The sequence below is a fragment of the Porites lutea genome, chromosome 14, assembly GCF_958299795.1.
Source record: "Porites lutea chromosome 14, jaPorLute2.1, whole genome shotgun sequence".
Classification (NCBI taxonomy): Eukaryota; Metazoa; Cnidaria; class Anthozoa; order Scleractinia; family Poritidae; genus Porites; species Porites lutea.
Genome location: NC_133214.1, coordinates 6,777,321 through 6,800,340, shown reverse-complemented (window position 1 = coordinate 6,800,340; position 23,020 = coordinate 6,777,321). Strand labels below are relative to the sequence as shown.

The following is a 23,020-nucleotide window of genomic DNA, read 5'->3' as shown; positions in this document are numbered from 1 at the left end:
TCTTTCTTCCTAACACGGTCTAGCAAAGTAGTAACAATGCAATAAGTTGGAAAGAGTAGTTTGATATAAGCACGCAAAACTGCATTAACAAACTTTTTCTCTTAAGAAGGTGACTAAAGTCATTATTTAAGATTCAAATATTCAGTAATACCCTGTGAGCAAGGACCTACATTTTCCAAATTAGCCTAAAGAGTTTCAAACATAAATGGTAATTATAAGAAAATTAGCTATCTTACTGAACAGGTTCTTAAATTCTGAAAAAAAAGAAAACGTTTTAGCTAATAAAACTAAGTGATGTACACCTTCTTCCTTTTGTAAAAAAAAGGCGAGTTTTAAATAAAAATGTGAAGGTGTCTACAATAAATTTTTGAAAAGCTGAAGCACCAAAGGCAATGACATGAATTTTGAAGTCCTCCTTCAGAACATACATGTACATGTACTTGATTTCAATAGATAAGAACCTGTTTCAAATCTTAGGCTAATAATTAAGATTCTTGTGTAGAAGGGGTCTACACTATAACTGTCACATTTTAGCCTAACTGGTCCTTTAAAACTAGGTTAATAATAGCGGGTTATTACTGTCTACTTTTTAGAGAAAGTTTCTCAGAACACGAAGGTTTCCAGAGGGTTGAATATCTACAGTAGCTGTTACGGACGAATCCTACTCATTCGATGCACTATTTTCTATTAAAATAATAAATATAAAAACTAATCATTTTTTAAATTCTTATTTAAACTGTTTGATGTAGATTCCTTGAAAGCACTGGAGAACAATTGAACGGATCGAAAGTAGACTTGCTCTTATCAGTAGGGTAAAATCCTAAACTGAAGGCTTTTAAAAAATCACTTTTATCGGTACGACCTGCCTAGGACAGATTGTTCCAAGGGCTCTGCGAACCTTCATGAGGCACGAAATTTGAAATCAGTTGTTGGGCCAATCAAAGGCGACCGTAACTCTTTGTTTTGATGCACGAAATAAACCAACATTACGCAAATTTAAACATGTCCCCAGATATATTAAACTGTGTGCATGGCACATTTTTTTGTCACTGTCCACTTCACTGTGACTTCTCCCTACCTTGCATAAGGCACAGCTAGCTAGCAAACCTGTAAATACATGTGGGTATAACAACACAGAGACCTTACTTACGACAGTGTGATTTCTTTACCTTGAGAGATGTTTCGCATTATTTCAATGAGTCTATTACAGTGATCCTGCCAGTTGTGCTTTATAGCATATTTTTCACGTAGGGTTTTACTCTCGTCAAGTCGCATCTCTCTGTCTTTTTCACGGATAATTCTGATTGCACTGGCCCAAGCTTCAGGATTTTCGGACTTCACTACACAGTGTGAACCAAACGAAACTTTTTTCAAAGCCTCACCAAGACCAGAGTTCTCACTGACCAGCACAGGCAGACCAGCAGATAAAGCCTCAAGGGCGGCTAGACCAAATCCCTCGGTTCGTGATGGCATTATAGCAAGATCAACTTCCCGAAACAATCGGGCTAGCTGCTCTCTTCTTTCATCAAAACAACGCACAGTTAGTTGACTGCGATCAATGCCTTGCTCCAGTAGCAAATCTGCAACTTTCTCTTCTTCTCCACTTGGAGCTCCAACAAACAACAGTTTATAGGGTTGTGTCTCGTCTTTCAACTCGGCAATAGCACGAGCAGCGATGTCATATCCTTTCAGCCGAAAGTCTTCATTGTCACCACGTCCAAACACTAAAACACTGAATGTTCTTCTTTCTTCAGTGGCTTGCTTTACATCAGCGAACTCAGAGAAGATGCCTGGGGTAAGATTAAGAACATCTTGATCCTTTCCACATCTACGGAGATAACCTGAGAAAGCTTCAGCCAGCTTGGGTCCAACTGCTACAACTTGATCAGCTTTTTCACAGAGTTTTACCTCAGCCTGGTGCTTTTTCTCGCCTCTTGAAATGGCATCTGCATAGGACTTGTACATACCAAGCTCTTCAGGAGCTGTATGAACGACCTGAATCCACTTGCAATGATGATGTCGTTTTATAATCTGCACTTGCCGACCAAAAACGGCTCCATGTCCTATCACACAGTCCACAGAATGGTCTTCCGGCAGACAAGATAACCAGAGAGCTGGTTCTAAACCTGGCATTTCTTCTGCTTCAATGAGATGGACATTGCGACTTGCAGCAACTTTTTTATCTTCTTCGCTGCACTGAGGGAGATAAACGCTGACCTCCACGCTGGGGTGTTTCGCCAACTGAATGGCCAGCTCTCGGTTGATGGTCGACAAGCCTCCTTTTGTTGATCTCCATTCACTGCTTAACAGAGTAACTTTCAATTTCCTGGAGGTCGTGGATCCTGAATTGCTTTCATTGTCTTCCTGTGATGTAGAGGCTGTGCTTGGAAAGGATGACAAATCCTAAAAGAAGAGTAACATTATAAATTTACTAAAGGGTTTCCTTAAAAGACGCCTTAATAAGTTCATACAAACCGGAATTACATGTAAGTTAGGACACTCAAGTATTGTTTTTTGGGTAAATTTGGCTGAGATGAAGTACGTTACTAACTTTTTTGCAACTGCTGAGAGGTGAGGATCATTGATCATTGACCTTTGGGGTTCACTAACTCAACATTCCAAAAGAGGTACTTATACAAGCCAGAGGGCCTGCACAGCAGGGAAGCATGAAGCTCCAAGGAGTAAATAATTATTACAACTCCAACCCTCCCCCAATGGATGGAAGAGGTGCTTAAAACAAGCCAGCACAGTGAGAGCTTATCTTGGCTTGAAGCACCATGGAGCACCATGGAGTGAATATTACAACTCCACCCACCACCCTACCACCCCTCCCTGGATGGAATACTAGTCCATCACAGCATTGTCCACCAGCATGTTTCTATTTAACACAAAAAAAGGACCTGTGTGTGTGTTGGGGGGGGAAGGGGGGAGGGGTGTAATGTAAAAAAACGTTTCTTGTCAGAGAAAATCAAGTGATGGAACAGAGAGGGCTTAAATCCGACCCCCCACCCCACCCCTGATCTAGAGTCTGATGTCATCACCATCCCTCCACCAACATTTCGAAAACCTTCTCAAACCTCAAATCTAATCTTACAACATGAGATTGAAGACACCAGCAAAAATGGGTCTTCACTAGACAAACACTATTAACAACTAACAGATGATCAATTTTCCAACTTACCTCCATCAGCCTGGACATCACAGGAATCCTAAAAATACTTTAACACTGCAGACATGAACACTACAATAGAAGCATAAAAAAGTGCATGCACACTGTAAATATTGGTGCAATGTTATCTAGTGCAATTTAACACTAAAATTTTGTGGGAGTTTAATTTTGGGAATAGTCCAGTCAGCTCTTTCTCTCTAGGAATCAATTGGGTAATTCACATGCATTATTGTATTCAACATCCTTCATTTCAGTGAAATACAGGCAAATTAAGCCAAATCTGAAAAAGTTACACATAAAATCTGTTCTCATGTTAAAGCAGAACAGTCTCCTTAAATATTAGGGCTAAGAACAAAGGAAATTATGAATCAAACTAGAACAAATTTTGCCCCAAAACAAAAATAGATATATTGTTGTCTTTCTTTGTTATAATTACAGCTGTGAGGTCTGCGTTTTGGGGTAAATAAAAGCCATGAGGTACATTAATTTACATTTAGATAAAAATGAATTGATAAGTGGCACTTTGGACTGGTGTAACTTTTATTACTTATGTAAATAAACAATATGATTCCTTTTAATGGTGTATTTTTCAGAATTTTGGATATAATTAAAACCTCTTGCCAACCCAAGACACTGCAGATAAACACCAATCACCAATCATACACTGTATCTAGGGCACTTTCCATTCAACAAATATTCCAGTTTGAAATTTCGGAAATTCTATGTTCTCAATGAAAGAGTACACTCCGGTTTTACAGACCCAACCAAAGCCACCACACATTTGGTTGTTGTACTGTCATGTTGTAACCTGAATACAGAAGAACGGAAGTGGGACAACAAATTTGTAAAATGGAAAGGGACATTTCAGTCCAACAAGCAGGACCAGTCATAAGGGACCACCTAATCCCTATTCTGCCTCAAAAATGGATATGACAGGAGATCAAGCCTCAAATTGGGAATTCTTCAAAGACAGCTGGAAGAATTACGCTGCTGCTACCAAACTGGATCAGAAAGACAAGAAAATAGTCGCAGCACATTATTATCGATCATGGGTAAAGAATGCTTTCATGTCTGCAGAAATCTCCCTATGACCGAAGAAGAAAGACAAGATGCTGATGTTATCCTCACAAAGCTTGACGAATATTTTGTGCCTAAACAAAATACAATTTATGAATGGTATGTATTCAACTGTTGTTCTCAGAAACTTGGTGAAAGCTTTGATCAGTTCTTGACTGAACTCGCAAATTTGTGGCTACGTGCCAGTTTGGTACATTTGAAGGTGAAATGCTTCGTGACCACATTGTCACTGGTTTGCGAGATCATGGACACTGCAAAGTCTGCTACGGGAACTACGCTTACTCTTCAAAAAGCCATCGATATTTGTCGTACAAATGAAATGGCAGCAAGTCAGCAACTCAAAATGGAACAAACTGACACTGTTCATCTCATCCACGGGAACGAAACTTGCACCCGCCATGCGGATCCATGCAAGAATCATCGCCAGATCATAAACTGCAAATATTGCAGAGACTCCCACGTGGCTGGAAACTGCCCAGCCTTTGGCAAAACATGCACTAAATGTAACAAAAAAATCATCTTGCAAAAGTCTTTTGCTCCACCCCCAAACACAGTAATGAGAAACCAAAGAAGAAATCTAAAGATGAGTGCCAGCGAGTAAATTAGTTGAATGAAAATGGTGCATCAGATGAACCTGACAGCGACGAAAGCATCTACTCCCTGCAATCTCCTAGACAAAAGAAGCAGTACATTACAGAAATTCTGGTGACAGCGAACAAAACCGAAGACAACATGCCAATCAAATTTCAGGTTGACACAGGAGCCTCGTGTAGCACCATCACTTTAAAGGATTACAAGAAAATCACTCATGATCAGTCCCTGATACAACCCATAAGCAGCACAAAACTTCGAAATTGTTGAGCATGCATCCACTTCTCTACTTTCAGGAAGAGCCTCTGAAGCCCTGAAGCTTATTCACTTCAGTGAAGAATGTATCCTGCATGTTGACCTTACTAGCGATGAGTCACTAACTCAAGAGAAAATCCTTCATAACAATCGTGATGTCTTTACTGGTCTTGGCAAGCTACCTGGTACTTATCATATAGATTTGGACCCTAATGCCAAGCCCGTTCAAGAAAATCCAAGACGTGTGCCTATTCCAAATAAAGATGAGCTTAAAAGCAAGATTGAAGAGCTCGAGACCTTGGGCGTTATTGCAAAAGTTACAAAACCAACCCCTGGATCAATAATATGGTTGCAGTGAGAAAGCTGAACAAACTCAGACTGTGTCTCAAGACCCTCTACATTTGAATAAAGACATTGTCAGAAACCATGCCCACTGTGGAGGATATCGCACCCAAGCTAAGCTGAACAAAAAGAAATTACGCTTCAAGCTCAGCAAAGTAGCATACATGGGCTACATACTAGGATCAGAAGGTCTTCAAGCTGACCTAGAGAAGATCCAAGCCATACAGAACATGCCCCGTCCAACAGACATACATGGAGTTCAACGGCTGATAGGAGTTGTTACCTACCTTTCCAAGTTCATACCACAGCTCAGCACCATATGCGAACCCCTCCTTCGCCTAAAAGAAAGCAATTCAGTCTTTGATTGGTTACCTCAACATGAAGATGCCTTTGTCAGCATTAAGGAACTAATCACTCAAGCACCTGTTTTGCGTTATTTTGATGTCAGCAAAGAAGTCACCATCAAGTGCGACAGCTCTGACGTCGGCCTTGGTGCTGTCCTCACCCAGGATGGACAACCAGTTGCTTATGATTCTCATGCACTAACTCAGACAGAAAGAAACTATCCGCAGATCGAAAAGGAATGTTTAGCAATTGTCTTTGCTGCTAAATGATTTGAGCATTAAATTCTGGGAAAAGACACTGTCCAAGAAACTGTCCTCTTATGACAATCTTTTTGAAACCAATCCTCACAAGCCCCAAACGCCTTCGAAGGATGAGACTCCGACTACAGATGTACCCACTAAAGGTATCGTACAAGCCTGGCCCTCAAATGTTCATAAGAGACACTCTCTCCGGAGTTGCTCTCCCCTTGCGTCATGCCAAACCAGACTCACCTGAGTTCCTGATTTTTCAAGTCAGCCGAGAAGAGAGTTTTCGCAAAGAAGTTGAAGAGACTAACCCGTGCAAGGAATCACTGTACAAGCCTGAAGTCCAGTCTGCTGTAACAGCTCAAGTGATGTGCAGGAGACAACTCGCCAAGCACGCACTACCATGACCAAAGTGCCAAACAGCTACCTAGTCTAGTAATTGGACAGCCAGTCCAAGTCAAGGCACAACCTCAACAACCCCGCAGTGATTGGAAGCCTGGAGTTATCCAAGAGAATATAGCCCCTCGGAGTTACCTGGTGGAAGTGAATGGACATACCTATTGCAGAAACAGTGTCCACCTACGTGATGCTGTCCAGTCCCAGACAGACAGTCTGCCTGTTCAAGAACCTGACCCGGCTCAGACCCCAGGTCTGTCTGAGAACAAACCTGCTAACAATGATCACGACCCAGCTAGCAATCAGCCATTACTCAGGAAAGTCCCAGCAACATCTACGTCGAGCAATACTGTGACACCTCCAGCTAGGGGCAACGTGACCCAGACCAGATCTGGATGAACTGTCAAGCCCAACAACCTGTTTAAGGACTTTGTTCAGTGAGAACTTTAAGAATAGGACTGACTTATCAAGTTACACTTTGTTTTGTTCTTTTTTTTTTTCAGTGCAAGTTCAAAGGAACATTTGAAGTTCAAAGAACATTTGATTCATCCCAGGAATCCTTTCTGCCGAAAGTTTTGCTAGTTTTCACAAGTTAACAAAGCGTGCATCCCTTTGCTTGGAAGGAAGATGTTATGTAGTGTATTATGTCACACATCTGGGACTCATTAAAAACATGCTTGTTTACCATGCGCTCGCCTCATTGAGATGCTAGTCCATAACAGATATTATAAGACTATACATTTTTCTGCACTAATAAAACTGTGATAATTGTGGCAAAGTATGAAATAATGCAAAATGTCTTACCAAAGCTTGATACATGGATGCTTGATCTCTGAAACCCACACATCATAAGATTTGAACTGACTGGTAGCAGGAACCTTCATAATAAAATCAAGGGCAATATGTCAAGACAAAGAGCAGACATCCAGTTACATATAACTTTTATTACACATTACTTTTGAACTGGTGATGGTACGGTCATTCGTAAACCCCCCCCCCCCCCCCCATGTACGCACGCCCAGCAAAGACATACATGTAACATACATATACTGTAGCAGAGCATTTAAATATAATTCGTGCGCTTTGCAAATGTGACAGTCTACAGGATTTTGACAGAGAAAAATAAAGTGATAATCCTTTTTCCATTTGTATTTTTAACACCTTCCTTGAGTTACTTTAATTCAGTTACGGTTTGTAGCTTCAGGCTTGTATCATGTGCAGGACTTTGATATTCACTTTGCCACATTTTAAGCAATTACTGCAGCTCATGCTCTAATAAGCAGCCTCCCCAAAAAAGGTGCCCACCTTGAAGGCCAAAATATCAAACAAGCACCACTCTTGAATAAGCCCCACCTTCCCCCCCCCCCTTAACTTTCTTGATGTAGGGATACAAGAAAACATGTTTCTACATCCACTTTATGAGAATTTATGAGAATCAATTATTATTCAAGATGATTATAATGAGATAATAAACATGCAAACCATTTACATGTGTAAACGTGTGTAATTAGCCTATATGGACCGTCACTTAATTACAAACCACTGCTTTAACAGATGAAAGGCAATAATATTGACTAAATGTTTACCATAAATCCTCTATAAATGGAAAAGCTTAACCCATTCACTCCTGAGCCGCCTGTAGCCGACCATGCCGGTCCACATGCTTTCTACCACTTTTGACATCATCCATTTTACCAGTCAAGGACAACTTTGTCTGCCAACTTGTGCAGAGTGAAGAGATCACACCATACCAGAATGAGCACAATTCAGTCAAGGACACCAGAGAAAAAGGCAAAAAACCATGTAACACTGACCTGAAAATGTCCATGAAAACCTTGTTCCACTACCCACCCACCTTTCCTTTTATCTAATCCTACGATCCTAAAAGTTTTCCTAACAACCTTTGCCACCAAAATGAAGCCCACTAAATGCCCAGCAAGAGAAAGAAAAAATGAGGCAAGAAAAGCGAAAAAAGAGGAGAGGAGAGAAAAAGAAAAGTAAAAGTCGAGACTGCTGTGTCACTTTTAAACCCCAAAATCTCAAAATTTTGCTTTCTGTGCATGCCTGAACTTAGCAAGCTGATATTTTGCATCTGGAACAGAAGGCCATGAAGTGTAAGACCGGCAACCAGCTTTGTGGTAAGTGTTAGCTCTTAATAGCACCACAGTGACCAGAAAACCACTTGACTAGCTTTAAAACTCATTTTTTGGCAAAATCTCCAGGGAAAATGAGTTAAGTACATGAAGTAGTAGGTAATGCAGCCAAGAGTCAAAAACAAATATACTATCCCAGATCAGTCCAAATGACATTTTACAGTGATTGACTGATTAGTGAAGAACAGTGAGGTTGACGGGCGAGGGGGCTTAAAAGAGAGGGGGTTTCTTCCCCTGAAAAGGGAGGGCATATTAGAGAGGAGGCTTAATAGAGGATTTACGGTATATGGATAATGTAATTTACCTTAATTTCTATGAAAAATGTAGCCAAAATAAAGTTACAATTCATTAAACGGGAAAACTTAATTTGAGTGACCTCTTCCCAATAAGTGCCCCTTCCTTGAGCAGGAATTTTTAACAAGTGCCTGGGTGCTTTTTTGAGGAAATCAGTAATTTATTAGTTGCATTTGAATGAGCCCACGATTCTGCAATTAATTTTAGTTTATAATAGTGGAATCCATTGATAGGTCCTCCAACAGGCCATTGGATTTTGCAGTATTAACACATTTACAACTGATCCAGCCACCCACAACCACACATTACAGATCCACATTCCTTTAAGATTTCCACAGGTGAATGGATTCACTTGACGCATGTATCTGTGATGAAATGTCACATTCTTTTACTTCACACCGACTGTACATGACCACACCCAGCAATTTTCAGTACAGTTTCTAGGGGTGATTGGCCAGTTTATGAGGTGGCTGCATCAGAAAGTGAGTCATATTTCATGGCTAGTATTTTTCTGGTTTTTTATGGTAAGGGAGCTATTACAATACAGACTTTGTAAAGGAAAAAGCCATTTTAGAAGTGAAAGATGTAAAATTTCACGGACAAATGCTAACAGTTAATCTATTAGCCCCGTTAACTAGGCGTGTTTCCATGGGAAATGTTTCTATGAAAACCAAGCTAGAGTATGGCTGGGTAGTGGAAAACATTAAACACTTAATGACTGGTCCAAAGGGAAACAGGTTATCTTGTTTCACGATTCAAGGGAAACAAAATTACAGTGAAACCTCTATTTATCAGACCCCTTCAGGACCTTCCCATAGCCAGGTGTCCACTTAATAGAGGGTGTCCGCTTAATCTTAATAATTGCGAATAATATTTGTCATTAACGATTTTCATTCAACGGTTTCCCTGTACTGTGATAAAGTTCTATGTTGTTAAGGAAGCTAAGGAAGGTGTGCTGTGCTTTTTGCAAGAATTTCAGGCGAACTTTGATCGCGGATTACAATCATACAGTCTAATCTACAGTTTACTGACAGCTAAATGTATTGATTTACCTTTATTAATCGACTACAGTGCGTTTTTCAAGGACGTAATCCATTATACCACATGTAAACGTGATTGTAAATCTCTTTAATGTAAGGCCATTTCGAAGGGAAAAATCAAAATGACTGCTATAAAGCAAGTGCCCGCAAACCCTACGGTAGAAGCTGTTTTACGTCTGGCTACTTCTGAAGTAATTTACAAAACGCATTTCAACACACTCTTTTAGAGTCACGCGATCTGTCTTCGTGTACTCGACTACAGAAAGATCATTGTTTGCAGATACCTTAGGGACTAATAGAAAACTGATGAGTCCCAGATTTCTTCTCGAACGTAAAAACAACGGAGAGGCCTTGTAAAATCAAAGGAAGAAAGTTAGATTATAAATTCAATCAGCTTAATTAAGCTTACCTAAAATCTGCTAAAATTCAAGAATTCTGCACAACGGATGCAGCCAAGTGGAAGCCATCTTTGCTTTGATCTCGGCACACCTCGGCATAAGGAAACGCTTGGTGAGAAGATTGAATCAACCCATGACTGCAAGACTGATAAAAACAGCTAGAAGTTTGAAAATTCCTCACGAAATGGGACAGATTCTCTGCAGCGCTTCCGCCTCGGCTACCTTGGCTGAGTTAGGAGCATGAAGGGATGATTTCATTGGTCAAACGCTGTCACATGATGTGCCATGTGAAAAACTACCAACGTTGTAAAGGTGATGAGTGGACAGAGGACTTTGACGCGGGGGAAATAGAACAATTTGTTTGCATTCTAATTCTATTTTGTATAGGGGAAAAAGACACACCAAAACGCAAAAAAGTGACAATAACAAGCAGAAAAAATATAAAACAAAAAAAAGAAAGCAAGTACGATTTTTAAAACACGCTCCGGTCCCCACAATCTGAACTCTGCGCTCTCGTTCCTCGACTCCTCGTTCTTTGCTCCGAAACCGCAAGGAAACGCTTTCTACGCAGGCTACGGACAGGCTAACTCCGGGGTAACAGGCTGCCCTGAGAGAACTAAAATTTAGAGAAAAAAAAACAAGACGGTAAGGACAAAGAGGTCATTAAAATGGGGCTAGAAGGTACAAAGTTGCGCAACTGTCAGGATTTGGGATCCTCCGGCGAATAATGCTTTATTCCACTATTACATTTTTCCTCAAGTTTATTAACATAAGCGAGGCTTTATTAAGTACTTATTTTCCGGCATGGGTGATAAGATGCTATGGATGGATTTGGAAGAAATGAATCTTTCTGTGCATGGACTAACGGTAAACAGTAAAGGGCCAAGGACTAAGCCTTGTGAGCACTAATGACAGAAAGCGAGAGAGAGTTTTAGTCCCACCGACATGAGAGGGGGTTTTTCTTTTTCAGACATGGGTGTAGCGAGGGTGATTAAAAAAATGAAGTTGGCAAGTACTAAATGCGACTTTGTGTTTTTCACCACAGTGGCAAATAATAAAGCAGAACACCTTCCCGTCCCTTTTGAGATCACTCCCTTCTCTTTCACACCCACAATGACAGCTAGACATCACAAACGGGACTAGGTTCCATTCGCAATTAGCACATCTCCCACAATACACCTTGTTTGCTCCCCCAACATTTAGTACACGCATTGTCTTCAATTTCGCTTGGGACGACTATAAAACCCAGGAGAAATTAAAACAAAAACTATGCAAAATTTTGGGGGGCAAAAAAGGAGTATTACAAGAGATGTGCAAATGGGGAATGCTGTTTTCGAAAAGCGGAGTCTTTATTTATGCGTTTACTAAACAGACTGCATTCGTATTCTTGATAGATGACTGCAACAAGCTTGCAACCGAGGCAAATGCGAGGTAATAGGATGCGTAAGCCTCGATTGTAAGCTAGTTCCAGTCCATTACCGAGACTAAGATTGGGAAAGTGTAAGATTCAAGCCCAACGCCTCAGCATCGCTGGCTCATGGCTGAGAGCATCTGAGCTTAAGTAAAGATTTTTTTGTGCACACCTAGCAGGATGTCATTCCTTGTCTCGGATTGATGGTCCGACCGTGTTTGCACACCAGTCTCCCGATTAACAATCACGTGGCCAACTGTGCTGTAAGAGTAGCGCGTGGTTCTCGTTCTATCCTCCCTTTGCCCCCTTCACCCGAATCAAGACGGATAATCCATCTTCAAAATCTGTCAACATTGACGGGTAAACACATGGACAATTAAAAAAGTGAGGCGGATTGTTCACCCAAAATTAAAACCGCTCCATTTTCAAATCAACACATATTATCTCTCTGACGTGAATTATCCACTGGATATCCCTCAAACGGATAATCCGTCTCTAGTGCGAAAACGGCCAATGACTGTGCTCTTAACAGGACTTTCGCAAGTATTTGTTTGTGAATATTTTAAAGGCACTTCAGATGTTAACGAACATTAAATGAATAACGACCCCAAGAAGTCATATCGGGGAAAACCCAAGATAAATGTTGGCAATAGAAATCTCACACCGTAAATACACCAATACTATTCTTTTTGATGATTTGGAACTAGCATGAAATCGGGGCTCATACTGGAGCTGTAGAAGAGACCCACTCCTCTCTGGGAACGAGATTGCAAGTCTTCTTTGTTGATCTATGATCATCTCTTTGGCTTAAACAAGGTACATTATGGTCTAAGTGAAATCTTGAATTCTGTTTTTTCTCTTCCGTTTCAATCGCAGATAGTACACCGCTTACTTCCTGTTCGTCTGTTAACAACTAAAAACAGGGATGACCCCGACCAGTTTTTCAAAGATCACTTGTAGGTTATTTACTTATGACGAGCTAATCATCTTTGATCGAAGAAAGCTTGAATTCCAATTATACTTTTTAATCAGCAGTTTAAGACATAGTTCCTTTGAACGATATTTTTTATTGTAATTACCTGTTTAAAACATATCATGTTAATACATGAAATTATAGAACAATCAAATAAAAATTTACTGAAATACAGAAAGGCCGGGCTTTCCTGGCTCACGTAACAAGGCTCTATTAAGTATTTTACAAGTTTTAAGATGACAGGGCATAAAAGATCATAAAACGACGCTGCAGATAACCCAAACACAGAAAATGAAGAACACAATTTCAGTAAAAAGGATTCTAAAGGTTTTTTTTTTCAGAAAGGTGTCAACTTTTAATGTTTATGTTTTAAAGATTGCATTACGTGGAGTTCCAATAAACTTTTGTGCTGCTATGTCATGCTATGACTGTGCACTCACATCTTACTGGACGCACATTTCGCGTCCCGCTCGAACGGTAAAGAAGAGAAATGTATGAAACACAACTTTCAACAGTTAAATTAAATTTTTTCCTAAAAAAATAAAAACTAGGTACAGTGTATGCAATAAAATATATAAACTGTTATGTATGTTGTGCTTTTGTACTTGGCACATTGTAATCTTGATGTGGTTTTCTATCATGGCGGGCAAACTAGTATTAAATAAAAGCTTAAATCATTACGTAAGGCCTAGGCCGAACGTCGAACTTTTCATGAGACGAACCAAACTCTACCAAAGTTTGGTTTATCTCACGAAAAATTCGACTATTTCCTCCAAGGGATGTTTGTTACCCTTTAGCTTATGGACTCGCCAATAGATCTTTTTAGCTTCTGTCAGCTGTTGTGTGCTTTGTTTCCTATTTCAAACCACGTGATTGATTATATGCGAAAAATGGCAAAAGTTAAAACAAGGTATAGAGGACAGCAGGGACACCCAACGAAATTTTTTCTGGAAAATATCTGTTCGAAAAAGCCAACATTGTCTAGAATTTTCTATAGCTTCAGGACTGCTAAAAATTTCTAGATGACCATTCCATTCATGTACGATTTCCGAAGCTAATATAATAAATTTCCCACTATTTTCTGAAGTTTAATTTTTCGAGTTTCACTACCCACGTTAAGCACTGTACGAAGAAAAAGGAAACCTAAAATTTTCGGATTGGAAAAAATGCTTGTCTTCTTAAAACTCTTATAAAATTGTGTCTAAAGTTTTCGGGAGATAATACTAAAGCCCTTGTAACTTCGAAGAGACTCAGATTGCCCTAGGATGACCAAACAGATTAAAACTGTATCAGCGCCGCTTAAAATAAATTTCTAGAGATATAAAAGTACTCTGGATAGCCTAAAAGGTGTTTCCAAGGTATTTAGAAGGTCAACTTTGTTGGTAGTCTGCTTCTTGGCCGTTCAAAAAGAACGCGGGTTGTGGAGCAGTTTACGTTGTTGGGTGCCCTTAAAATAGGTTTAATATGCACACCTACACCTTATTTCTCAAACTCATGAATAATTTATAAAGAATACAAAGGAAATTAATGTTTAATGAGTGTTTGGAAATCAGATGAAAAACTGCTCAAAAAAAAACGTAAAAAAAAAAAACAAACTGTATCTCGTGTCTTGTCAATTTATTTGTCGCGTGTTTAAATTGATCTTTGTTAAGTTATTAATTGTTTGTGTTTTTACAATAATAAGTCAGGGTGCTCCCTTGGGTCTAGCTGTAGAGATGAACTGATTTGTATTCAAGTTTGGGCTTGTTAACCCGCATAATTAACTGACTAACGGCGCTTGAATTGACAAGACCATAAGCTCATCAAGCGCTGAGATTTCAATAGTTAGTCGTTTCCTCGAGATAGAACGGAGAAAACGCTTTCGTAATGGTGAGTCAAAATTGAAATAGAGAGTTTTCAGCTCCACTCTGTGTATGTGTGTGTGTGTGTGTTTTGTTTATATATCCGATTTTTAGCGCTAAACAAGAAGACATGTGTTGCTAGGCTATCGCACCTCTTATTCCTATTTTTATAAATAGACTTTCCACTCATTAGGAACAAGAATGGGGTTTATTTAAGAACCAAAAGAGCTAGGGTTTACTTTAGAACCACCTGTTGTTTTCTATAGAATTTTCATACCCTGTGCAATACTTTCTACAGAGTCAAGTAAACAAAGATTGACATTTTTGCTTGATAGGCAGTTTTTCGCTGAGCTGAGCTTCGACCTCGTTTTCATGTTTTGCCTGAAAAATTAGTACGATTTCGCATTCGCTCAACCTCCTTTTCCCTTCTTTTGAAGTAAAGATAATTCAGTTAGCCTCCCTGTCTTGGTTTTGTTTATAACCGATTTTTAGTGAAAATAATTTAATGATTAAAGATTTTACATTTAGTATAATCTGCAAACATAACACGTTCAAAATTTGCCCGCTTTTATTTTGAACACATAACAGTTTCTACAATATCCAATCAGAAGACTATAGCAAACAATATCTAATCAGAAGACTATAGCAAATAGCTAATTGTATAAAAATCACTTTTCTGTTTATAGATTATGATCTCAACATTTTTTGATGACGTCAACTCTAGGAAATTCTGACGTCACTTGCTCCTTGCCAGCTACAAATAAACTATGACATCATCCTATCTTAATGGAATGCATGAAGTCATCGGCATTAATTTAAGATATGACATTATCCTATTTTTATGGCGTGCGTGACGTCACCGGCGTTAATTTAAACTATGACATCGTCCTATCTTAATGAGATGCATGACGTCATCTGCGTTAATTTATACCGCACAAAAAGTTAATTAAATCCGCAAAGAACCGGCGTAAAACATCCCTCGCCCACTACTGAAAATTCTAGGTCTCAAATCGTCTTCCGAACAGGTATTTTCCGAAAATTGACGTTGGGTGCCCCTGCTTTATGAAGATGCAATTAGTGCACTTAATGTTCACACTCAACCAATTTCTGGAAACCCCAATCAGCATTTAAGAATGGATTGGTGCTATAGGGAAAAACTCAGTGCTTGATGGTAACTGTTTGGGGGAAAAGTTTGACTAATACATTAACGCCCCCTCTCTCCCTGAGAACTTTGTTCATCCATTTCTTATGTTAATTATGTGCTCGTATTGACCACTACTTGAAAGAATAGCTTTTAAGTTCCTCTTTGTGTAAAAGAGAATGATATTCTCGGTCGGCTCTTTAGAGAGTAGAGCGACATTCCGGTGATGATGAAGTAAAAGTCTAGATCATTACTGTATTTAATCGATTACCCCCCATCAACCAAATACTTACATGCATACGAGGCGCAAGCCATTTACCCAACCAAAACGAGGTAGTGAATGATGTATTAATTTTTTACTGTGATCATTTCCTTGTTATCGTTTTAAAAACATGACGATTATTTTTTTAATCGCTTTTTACGGCTGATAAGCGGTGCGCTGGAGACGCAATAAATGTAATAAACGCTGGGGCGCTTAAAAAAATAAATGCGTTATTCTTTCCAAACTCATTCCGAGGATTAAGTCGCGGGCTACCAGACAATTAATCATGCTTATATTAGATGCAGGCCTGTACTAGATATGTAGTGGAACCCTGCTAACTCGAACTAGGATAACTCAAAGTCCCTGCTAACTTGAACAATTTCCTATTTCCTTCGGATTTGACCCTACTTTTTCGGTCATTTTCTAATCAGGTGGTTAACTCGAACTCGCCGCTAACTCAAACTAATTTTACTTTCCCTCGGTTCAAATATACCGTAAAGTTCCGAAAATAAGCCCCTCCATGTATAAGCCCCCCAAGACCGGTAACGCAAAAAAAAACCTCCGTTAAATCGCCCCTCCAAATATAAGCTCCCCGGGAGCTTGTACTTGGAAAATTGCCGTCAAATACAAAGTAAAACAAAGCAAAAACGGTAAATGTACTTCCAACTATAAGGCTAGCCCAATCGATTTTGAAACGTAAATTTTCCCCCTTACATAAGCCCCTCCGAATAAAAGCCCCTCCAAAAATAAGCCCCTCAAAAAGGGCCTTTGAAAAATATAAGCCTCGGGGCTTATTTTCGGAATTTTACGGTACCCTGATAACTCGAACTTGATAATTACCCCTAATCTCGTACCCAGATCTCCCACGGCAGTGTAAAACAGAGTGAGATCTGGGTACGAGATTAAATTACCCCCCATCATTATTGTCAATCAGCTATGTCAGAAGGTACCTGATTGACACGTGCCAACTCGGCTTTAATCGCGATTGATACAAACGTGATAAAACATTTGTGAAACTTGATACATCAGCGAAACTTTCGAAACTAAACACTGTTATCAGAAAAACGAACCAAGTGTACGAAAATGATTGTTAATTGTGCAAGAATGGTAAAATATGATTCCTTATCAATTATTAACAGGATAATTGACATTTAGCACCAGCCCCTTGATAGTTCGATTTAGGGAGGTTCTACTATAATTTAGGCTCGATTACCAGCCGCTGTTCGGGAAAATGAGCCCGCACTCATCCATCAAAGACCGGACCCGGGAGACGGCGGAAATCGAGCCTAACTATAATTCTGTCCGATATTCCAACACAAGACAGTGGACTCCTGCAAATAGTCCTGGTAGGTTATGTGGGAGTGTTAGGACGGTAAGCCTGGAAAAAGGGCTTTTAGGAACAAGTGCATCGAAAACAGCTGGTTGAAGGGAATAGAGCTTCTAAATAGACTGGTCAAATGTTAGAAAATTCAGTCGTGCATGTAAAATTATTTCTAAGAAAAACAGGAAACTTAAGATCTCGTCTTATTTTCGCTTTGCTCGTTTTAATACGTCCGCACTATACTATCTGACAGCCTGGCACAGGCTAAGTCAAATACCGTACTACGAAGAGAAATTGTCTTAGCTTCAATCATGATCATTCATGTACACATATATGTGACCTACTTTCGAGTTATACTGACAATTTATGATTTCGTCTAGCTGTTATTGGCATTCATTGCTTACGATGTAATCACGAAGAATTTTGTCCTTGATCAAGTAGTGTTCTCTCATGTACCAGATACTTTTCATAATTCTTGTCACTTCTCGCTTTAGAACTTAAGTTTTATAATAGTGCAATAAACACCCGCCCTACCCCCCTGGGAACTCCATCAACCATTTCTCATGTTATTTCTAGTCGCACAGACTTCCACTTGACTTGACTTCCTCTTTAAGTAAACATGAAAGGCCATGCCGTCCATTCTGTGAAAAGGAGAAAGATATTGAGTCCGATGAGGTTCGATTGCCGAATAGTTCGAGTAGTAACCTCGGGACTAATATTCACTCTTGTTCTGTCCTAGTTTTGTCTGTGTTAGTTTTAAAACATCCCCTTTCTTCCACGTTTGTTTTTCAGGTTTTCCAGATCATAATTAGAGCTATTACTTTAGCAAAACGTGCACGTTACCAGATTACGCTGCTTTTAAGTGTCATGTTTAGTATATATGCAAAAATATTAATGACCTTTTTAGGAAATTCACTTTTCGTAGGTCACACGATTAGCATAATCACGTGTGCTTGTTTACTAAATTGGCTCGCTAGACGATCGTAGGATCAGCTTCCATTTGTCAACAAAGTGAGATTTTTTTTGTTTACCTTCTGTTTAGTTTTAGTGGCGATTGCCGGGGTAATTTTTTTTTTAACGTTTTAAAAAGTGTTGCCAAAGTCACGCCATTGAGTATCAATGGTCTGATTTTACTAAATCATTGTTTTTGTGATCTAAATATGTTCAGAGTCACTACAGTTAGTTGACTTTTCTTATACTACTTGGATTTTATGTTCTCAGCACCCTTGTATGCTGTCAGAGTTGTGTCAGGGGGCACCCAACGTCAATTTTCGGAAAATATCTGTTCGAAAGACGATTTGAGATCTAGAATTTTCGGAACATTTTTGGTAAAATCTCTTGCCTGCCTGCCTCTCCTAGGATTTTCGAACATCTAAAATATGGTATAATTGGCCATTTTTAACAGATTTTTACCCTAAAAAGGTCACCTAGAATTTCCGGGAGCCTTTTTTCTGGCTGAAGTTTTCGAAAAGGTAAGTTTGATCCCTAGACTTTCAGCTAGGAAATCCGAACAGATGAAAAATTTTTAGGGGATAAAAATATGCCTATATCTACCGTTTAAATACTAAAACACGTTTAACAATGCTATGTTTAAGTGGTTTGGAACTATATTCTCGTTGCGTGCCCCTGTTGTGTCCGATTTAGACTTTCGGAAACTTTTTTACTCGATTTTAATATCTCTTTGCATGTCTACTAAGCTAACCCTATGTCTAAGCCTTGCTTCATTTTTGATTATCGTATTTCAGTTCGAACCTACTCTACTCTTCGTTCTAGGTCTGCGCTGCAACTAAGAATTACGTTTACTAGCTACATATATCTTATTAGATGTTTTGTTGAGTAGTATCGCTGAGTATTTTTACGAGTTCTGCCATATCTTGACGAGCCCATAGGGCGAGTCAAAATACAATAAAGTAACAATACTCAGCGATACTACACAACAAAACGTCTTATAAGAGATATATTATCCAACACGCCAATTGTTATGTCGGTGCGGGCGAATTTCGCGGATATTTCTGGAGTACAAATATCGCATGATATTTGTACTCGTATCGCGCGTTATTTGTACTCTACGAAGCACAGTTGGATAATAATGCCACTTATTTCAAGTCCAGCTTCACAAATATTTTCAAATAATTTACATATCGAACAAATGTGCACTTTCCTTTTACGAGGGGGCTTTGGGGTCTTTTAGAAACCGCACAACCTTAGAAAAAAATCATCCAAACCGCAAAACCGAACAAAATTCGATCAAAACCGAAAACCGCGTGCAAAACGGTCAAATTCGATATATTTCACATCCTAGTTATCAAAATCCTAATCAATGCGATACAGTGGTGACAAGGGAGCATACAGAGGTTATTCGAGATCAGTGGAGGCGCATAATTCCCGCTCATGATCAGATTGAAGAGAGACAAGAGAAACCGGAACCCAAAGGGGAAAAAACCTAAAACCACATCAGATACCAAATTCGAAAACCCGTTAGTATTTTTGACCAAAATCCGAAAACCCAAAGCTAAAAAACGGAAAATCCGCATACCACAATGAACATTAAAATAGCAAAACGGATCTAAGAAATAGCGAAAACCGCAACACCAAAAATCCCAATGCCTATGTCCTTTACACTTAACGTGTCGAATTTTATTACCGCTGGTTTCAGAGCAGATTTTTAAGACTTTTGTTTCGATTTGAATTTATCTTTAGAAACAGTACGATAAAATGCATTTTCTACTCTTGGTTATTTCATTTGTTGCCCAGCTATAATCCCTTAAATCACCTAACTGAGTTGTTTTATCAATGACCTCTCATCTTCTAAAATGACAGAAGAGCAGGGCAGCAGTACCACGCCGATTTCCATGGGGAGACTTCTAACTTATTGACAGCGCATCAAATACTTTTCTAACGCATTTCAAAAAATTGTTTCATTTCCTGTTCTCAAGTTTAAACCTTATCAAAATCTATTATTTTATAGCATTGAGAGAAATTTATGCATTGAAAGTCGCACATTTGATTTTGTCACGCTTCGCCTCGAATAGGATGCAGTAGCCACAAAAACAAACAACGATGTACTAAAACTATAAATCGTGGGGTAAAAAACTGATAATGCCATCTTCTTATGAAACTTTCGGATTGAACAAAGGGTTGAAATTTTTACCGCTTTCTCTCCACAGGTGCAAAGCTTCAGAAAAACCACGTAAATGGCCTCCAAACTAAAGGATGTTTCTAAACTAAGGCTGGTTCTGGTGGAGGGGGATGATTACGCTAAAAGTGCTGGGGAATACTCTCTCACAGACGACAAAGTTCGAAATAAAAACATTTGGGTTTGTCAAAGTAACAGCCGAATGATGTTCTACACAGGCAGTTCGTGGGTAATTACTGCAACCCAGTACATGCAAGATGTCCTTGATGGTAGCACAGGGGGGTTTGAATCATCAAAGCCCGCTGAAGAACCATATGAAGCAAATTGGAGCCCTAAATTCAAGGTAAGTGAAGATGTTAGGAAACTGCCTTTTGTTGCGAAAGTGGGAGAAGGAAGAAATAAACACATCCCCCCTCTTCCCTTCCTTCCTTCCTCCCACAAGGATACGAACCTAAAAGTCTCGGTACGATGCAAAGCTATGCAATATATTTATAGTACCTAAAGCCACGGCGTATAGTCAGTTCACATCTGTCCAGAGTACGTATTATCATCTTTGTGTTGCTCACTCGACAAGCCATGGTCACGTAAGAACATAGTATGTGGCCTTGCTCACCGGCGTAGTCTCTTACGAGTTTTCTGGAAGAATATAGAACCGAGATTTCTTAAACTCTAAAGTACAAATCTACGCGGAGGAACCCTTCTTTCTTTTTTCTTTATCTCGTGATAAGTGAATGACATCTCTTTATCAGGTCAGTGAAGTTTACCTCTTAAACAAATGGGTCGTAGCTGAACAGCCATACCGTTCACCTTCGGTTCATATTTGGTGGTCAGCGCCCGCCAATCCAGAAGTACAACGGGAAGGGGTTACCTGGTTCTACAACGAGGTGATCGTTAAAGAGACAGCGGGTAGCAGTTACTTCATGACTAATGGTTTCACTGGAGGCTACATGGGCATTCAAGATCGTTCTCCTAAGTGGGTCCTCTTCTCCATTTGGGACAAGACCTCGACAGAAGACGATCCAAATGTATCGCCGGACGACTTGGTCAAAGTGCTTGCCCATGGTGAAGGCGTCACTGTTAAACGCTTTGGAGGAGAAGGAACGGGTGGCCAGAGTTATCTTACCTATGACTGGAAGGTAGGTCACACATATCAGCTCATGGTGAACGTGAGACCAGATACAAAAGAAAGCGACAAGGCCGTCTTCACGGGTTGGTTCCGCATCCCAGACCTGAATATCTGGCGACTGTTAGCATCATTCCAGGTTCGTCCTCAGGCAGCAAGCAAGAAATTGGAGAATCCCTACTCGTTTCTTGAAGATTGGATTGGAAATGGCTACCGCCGTAAGGGCTTGTTGGGTCCAGCATGGATCAGAACAGACCGTGGTCCTTGGGTGCAAGCTGCACACGGAAGAGGTACAACCACAGAGTACGATGCCAACAACAGAAACGCCTTCCTGTCTGATGACCGTAAGCATTTGGGGATGACTACTGGTGGACCAACACTGACAGATACGTCCTTGGGCCCTTATACATGTGATTCCTCCAGTATTCCATCTGTTCTTCGCTTGAATCCTCTCCCAGACCGCGATGGAGCTCCTGCCCGCGAATCCTAGATTCTCACCGTCAGTATCTGAGAGCTCATTTACAAAGCACCTAGAATACGTTTTTAATTTATGCATACATTTTTAGTTTAGGCATTTTTTGTGTATGCATACAGAAAGTTGCATTTTCTTCATCGGTGGTCTGTCCAATTAAAAGAATAAAAAAATGATTAAGATCATGTGTAACTCATTTTTCAAATTATTACAATTAACTACTATCATGATCGATTATCATGCTATGAACATGAGAAGAGAGAAGCAGAAAATGAAGAGCCAATTCCCCTTCGGCTTCTGTATAAGAAAACTTAATCATAAACCTAACATTTAATCAATATTTAAAATATACGTGTTTTCAAACAGCAACATGCCTGATCCCGTCAAATCATTTTTCCCACTGCATTTTTTAGCACACATGAAAGAAAATGGAACTTAAGTGTAGAGTATTCACTTGTATTCTATGAAAAGATTTTAATAATAACTTTAGCAAATGGACCACAAGTTACCATCGTACAAGCCCTTACTAATCATGGGAAAGGCGTCACAAATGTTTAAAACCAAAGGCGATGTAATTGCTGACTAGCGTATCAAAGATCCTTACCCAACCAAACTTGTAGAATCCCATGGTGCAAGCCTTAATAAACTCACTGAATTTTGCCCGGCTTGTAACATATGGTTCCGAAACTCAGTTAGTAGTAACGCCCTGTTAGTATCTGGGAGGCATAGGTTTGAATTCGACGAAAGATAACTTTTCAGAAAGTAACAGACAACCGTGTCAATAAATTCACAACCTGCTATTTTATCTTCACGTCAAAATATCATAGATTTATAACTGTCCATAGTCAGTAATGTAACTACTGGCACGCCTATTTGCTGCAGTTACTCAATAGGATGCCCAGGGGGCATGAGCACATTTCGTTTGTATTTTCGAGCGCTATTCGGGACATTTTTTCTTAAAGTTTTGTCAGAATAAGATTGTAATGAGAAAAAAGATCTTTGTGCCGTGTTTGGATGTAATAATGATCGCCTTTT

General features: G+C 39.6%; 3 protein-coding genes across 3 annotated transcripts in view; 1 reads left to right on the top strand and 2 right to left on the bottom strand.

Moving 5' to 3' along the window:
• LOC140924922 (uncharacterized) overlaps positions 1-10,531 on the bottom strand; it is a 28,437-nt gene extending 17,906 nt beyond the window's left edge. Inside the window, exons 1-4 of the mRNA XM_073374907.1 lie at positions 10,317-10,531; positions 7,225-7,298; positions 3,182-3,241; positions 1,170-2,403 (exon numbers count right to left, since the gene is read on the bottom strand). Coding sequence (XP_073231008.1) covers positions 1,170-2,403; positions 3,182-3,199 — 1,252 coding nt within the window. The 5' untranslated portion in view covers positions 3,200-3,241; positions 7,225-7,298; positions 10,317-10,531. The remainder of the gene's footprint in view (positions 1-1,169; positions 2,404-3,181; positions 3,242-7,224; positions 7,299-10,316) is intronic.
• The window catches only part of LOC140924628 (uncharacterized), a 302,908-nt gene that overhangs the window by 33,526 nt on the left and 246,362 nt on the right, over positions 1-23,020 (bottom strand). The window lies entirely within an intron of this gene.
• On the top strand, positions 17,207-22,360 carry LOC140924657 (uncharacterized). The gene is made up of 3 exons (XM_073374688.1): positions 17,207-17,279; positions 20,422-20,733; positions 21,140-22,360. The coding sequence occupies exons 2-3, from the start codon at positions 20,449-20,451 to the stop codon at positions 22,001-22,003; spliced, it is 1,149 nt and encodes a 382-aa protein (XP_073230789.1). The 5' UTR covers positions 17,207-17,279; positions 20,422-20,448; the 3' UTR covers positions 22,004-22,360.

Bases quoted from the DNA above. Each gene is read 5' to 3' on its own strand.
- LOC140924657 (XM_073374688.1), top strand. From the start codon at position 20,449: ATGGCCTCCAAACTAAAGGATGTTTCTAAACTAAGGCTGGTTCTGGTG. The intron at 20,734-21,139 runs GTAAGTGAAGAT...TCTCTTTATCAG, and splicing joins ATTGGAGCCCTAAATTCAAG to GTCAGTGAAGTTTACCTCTT.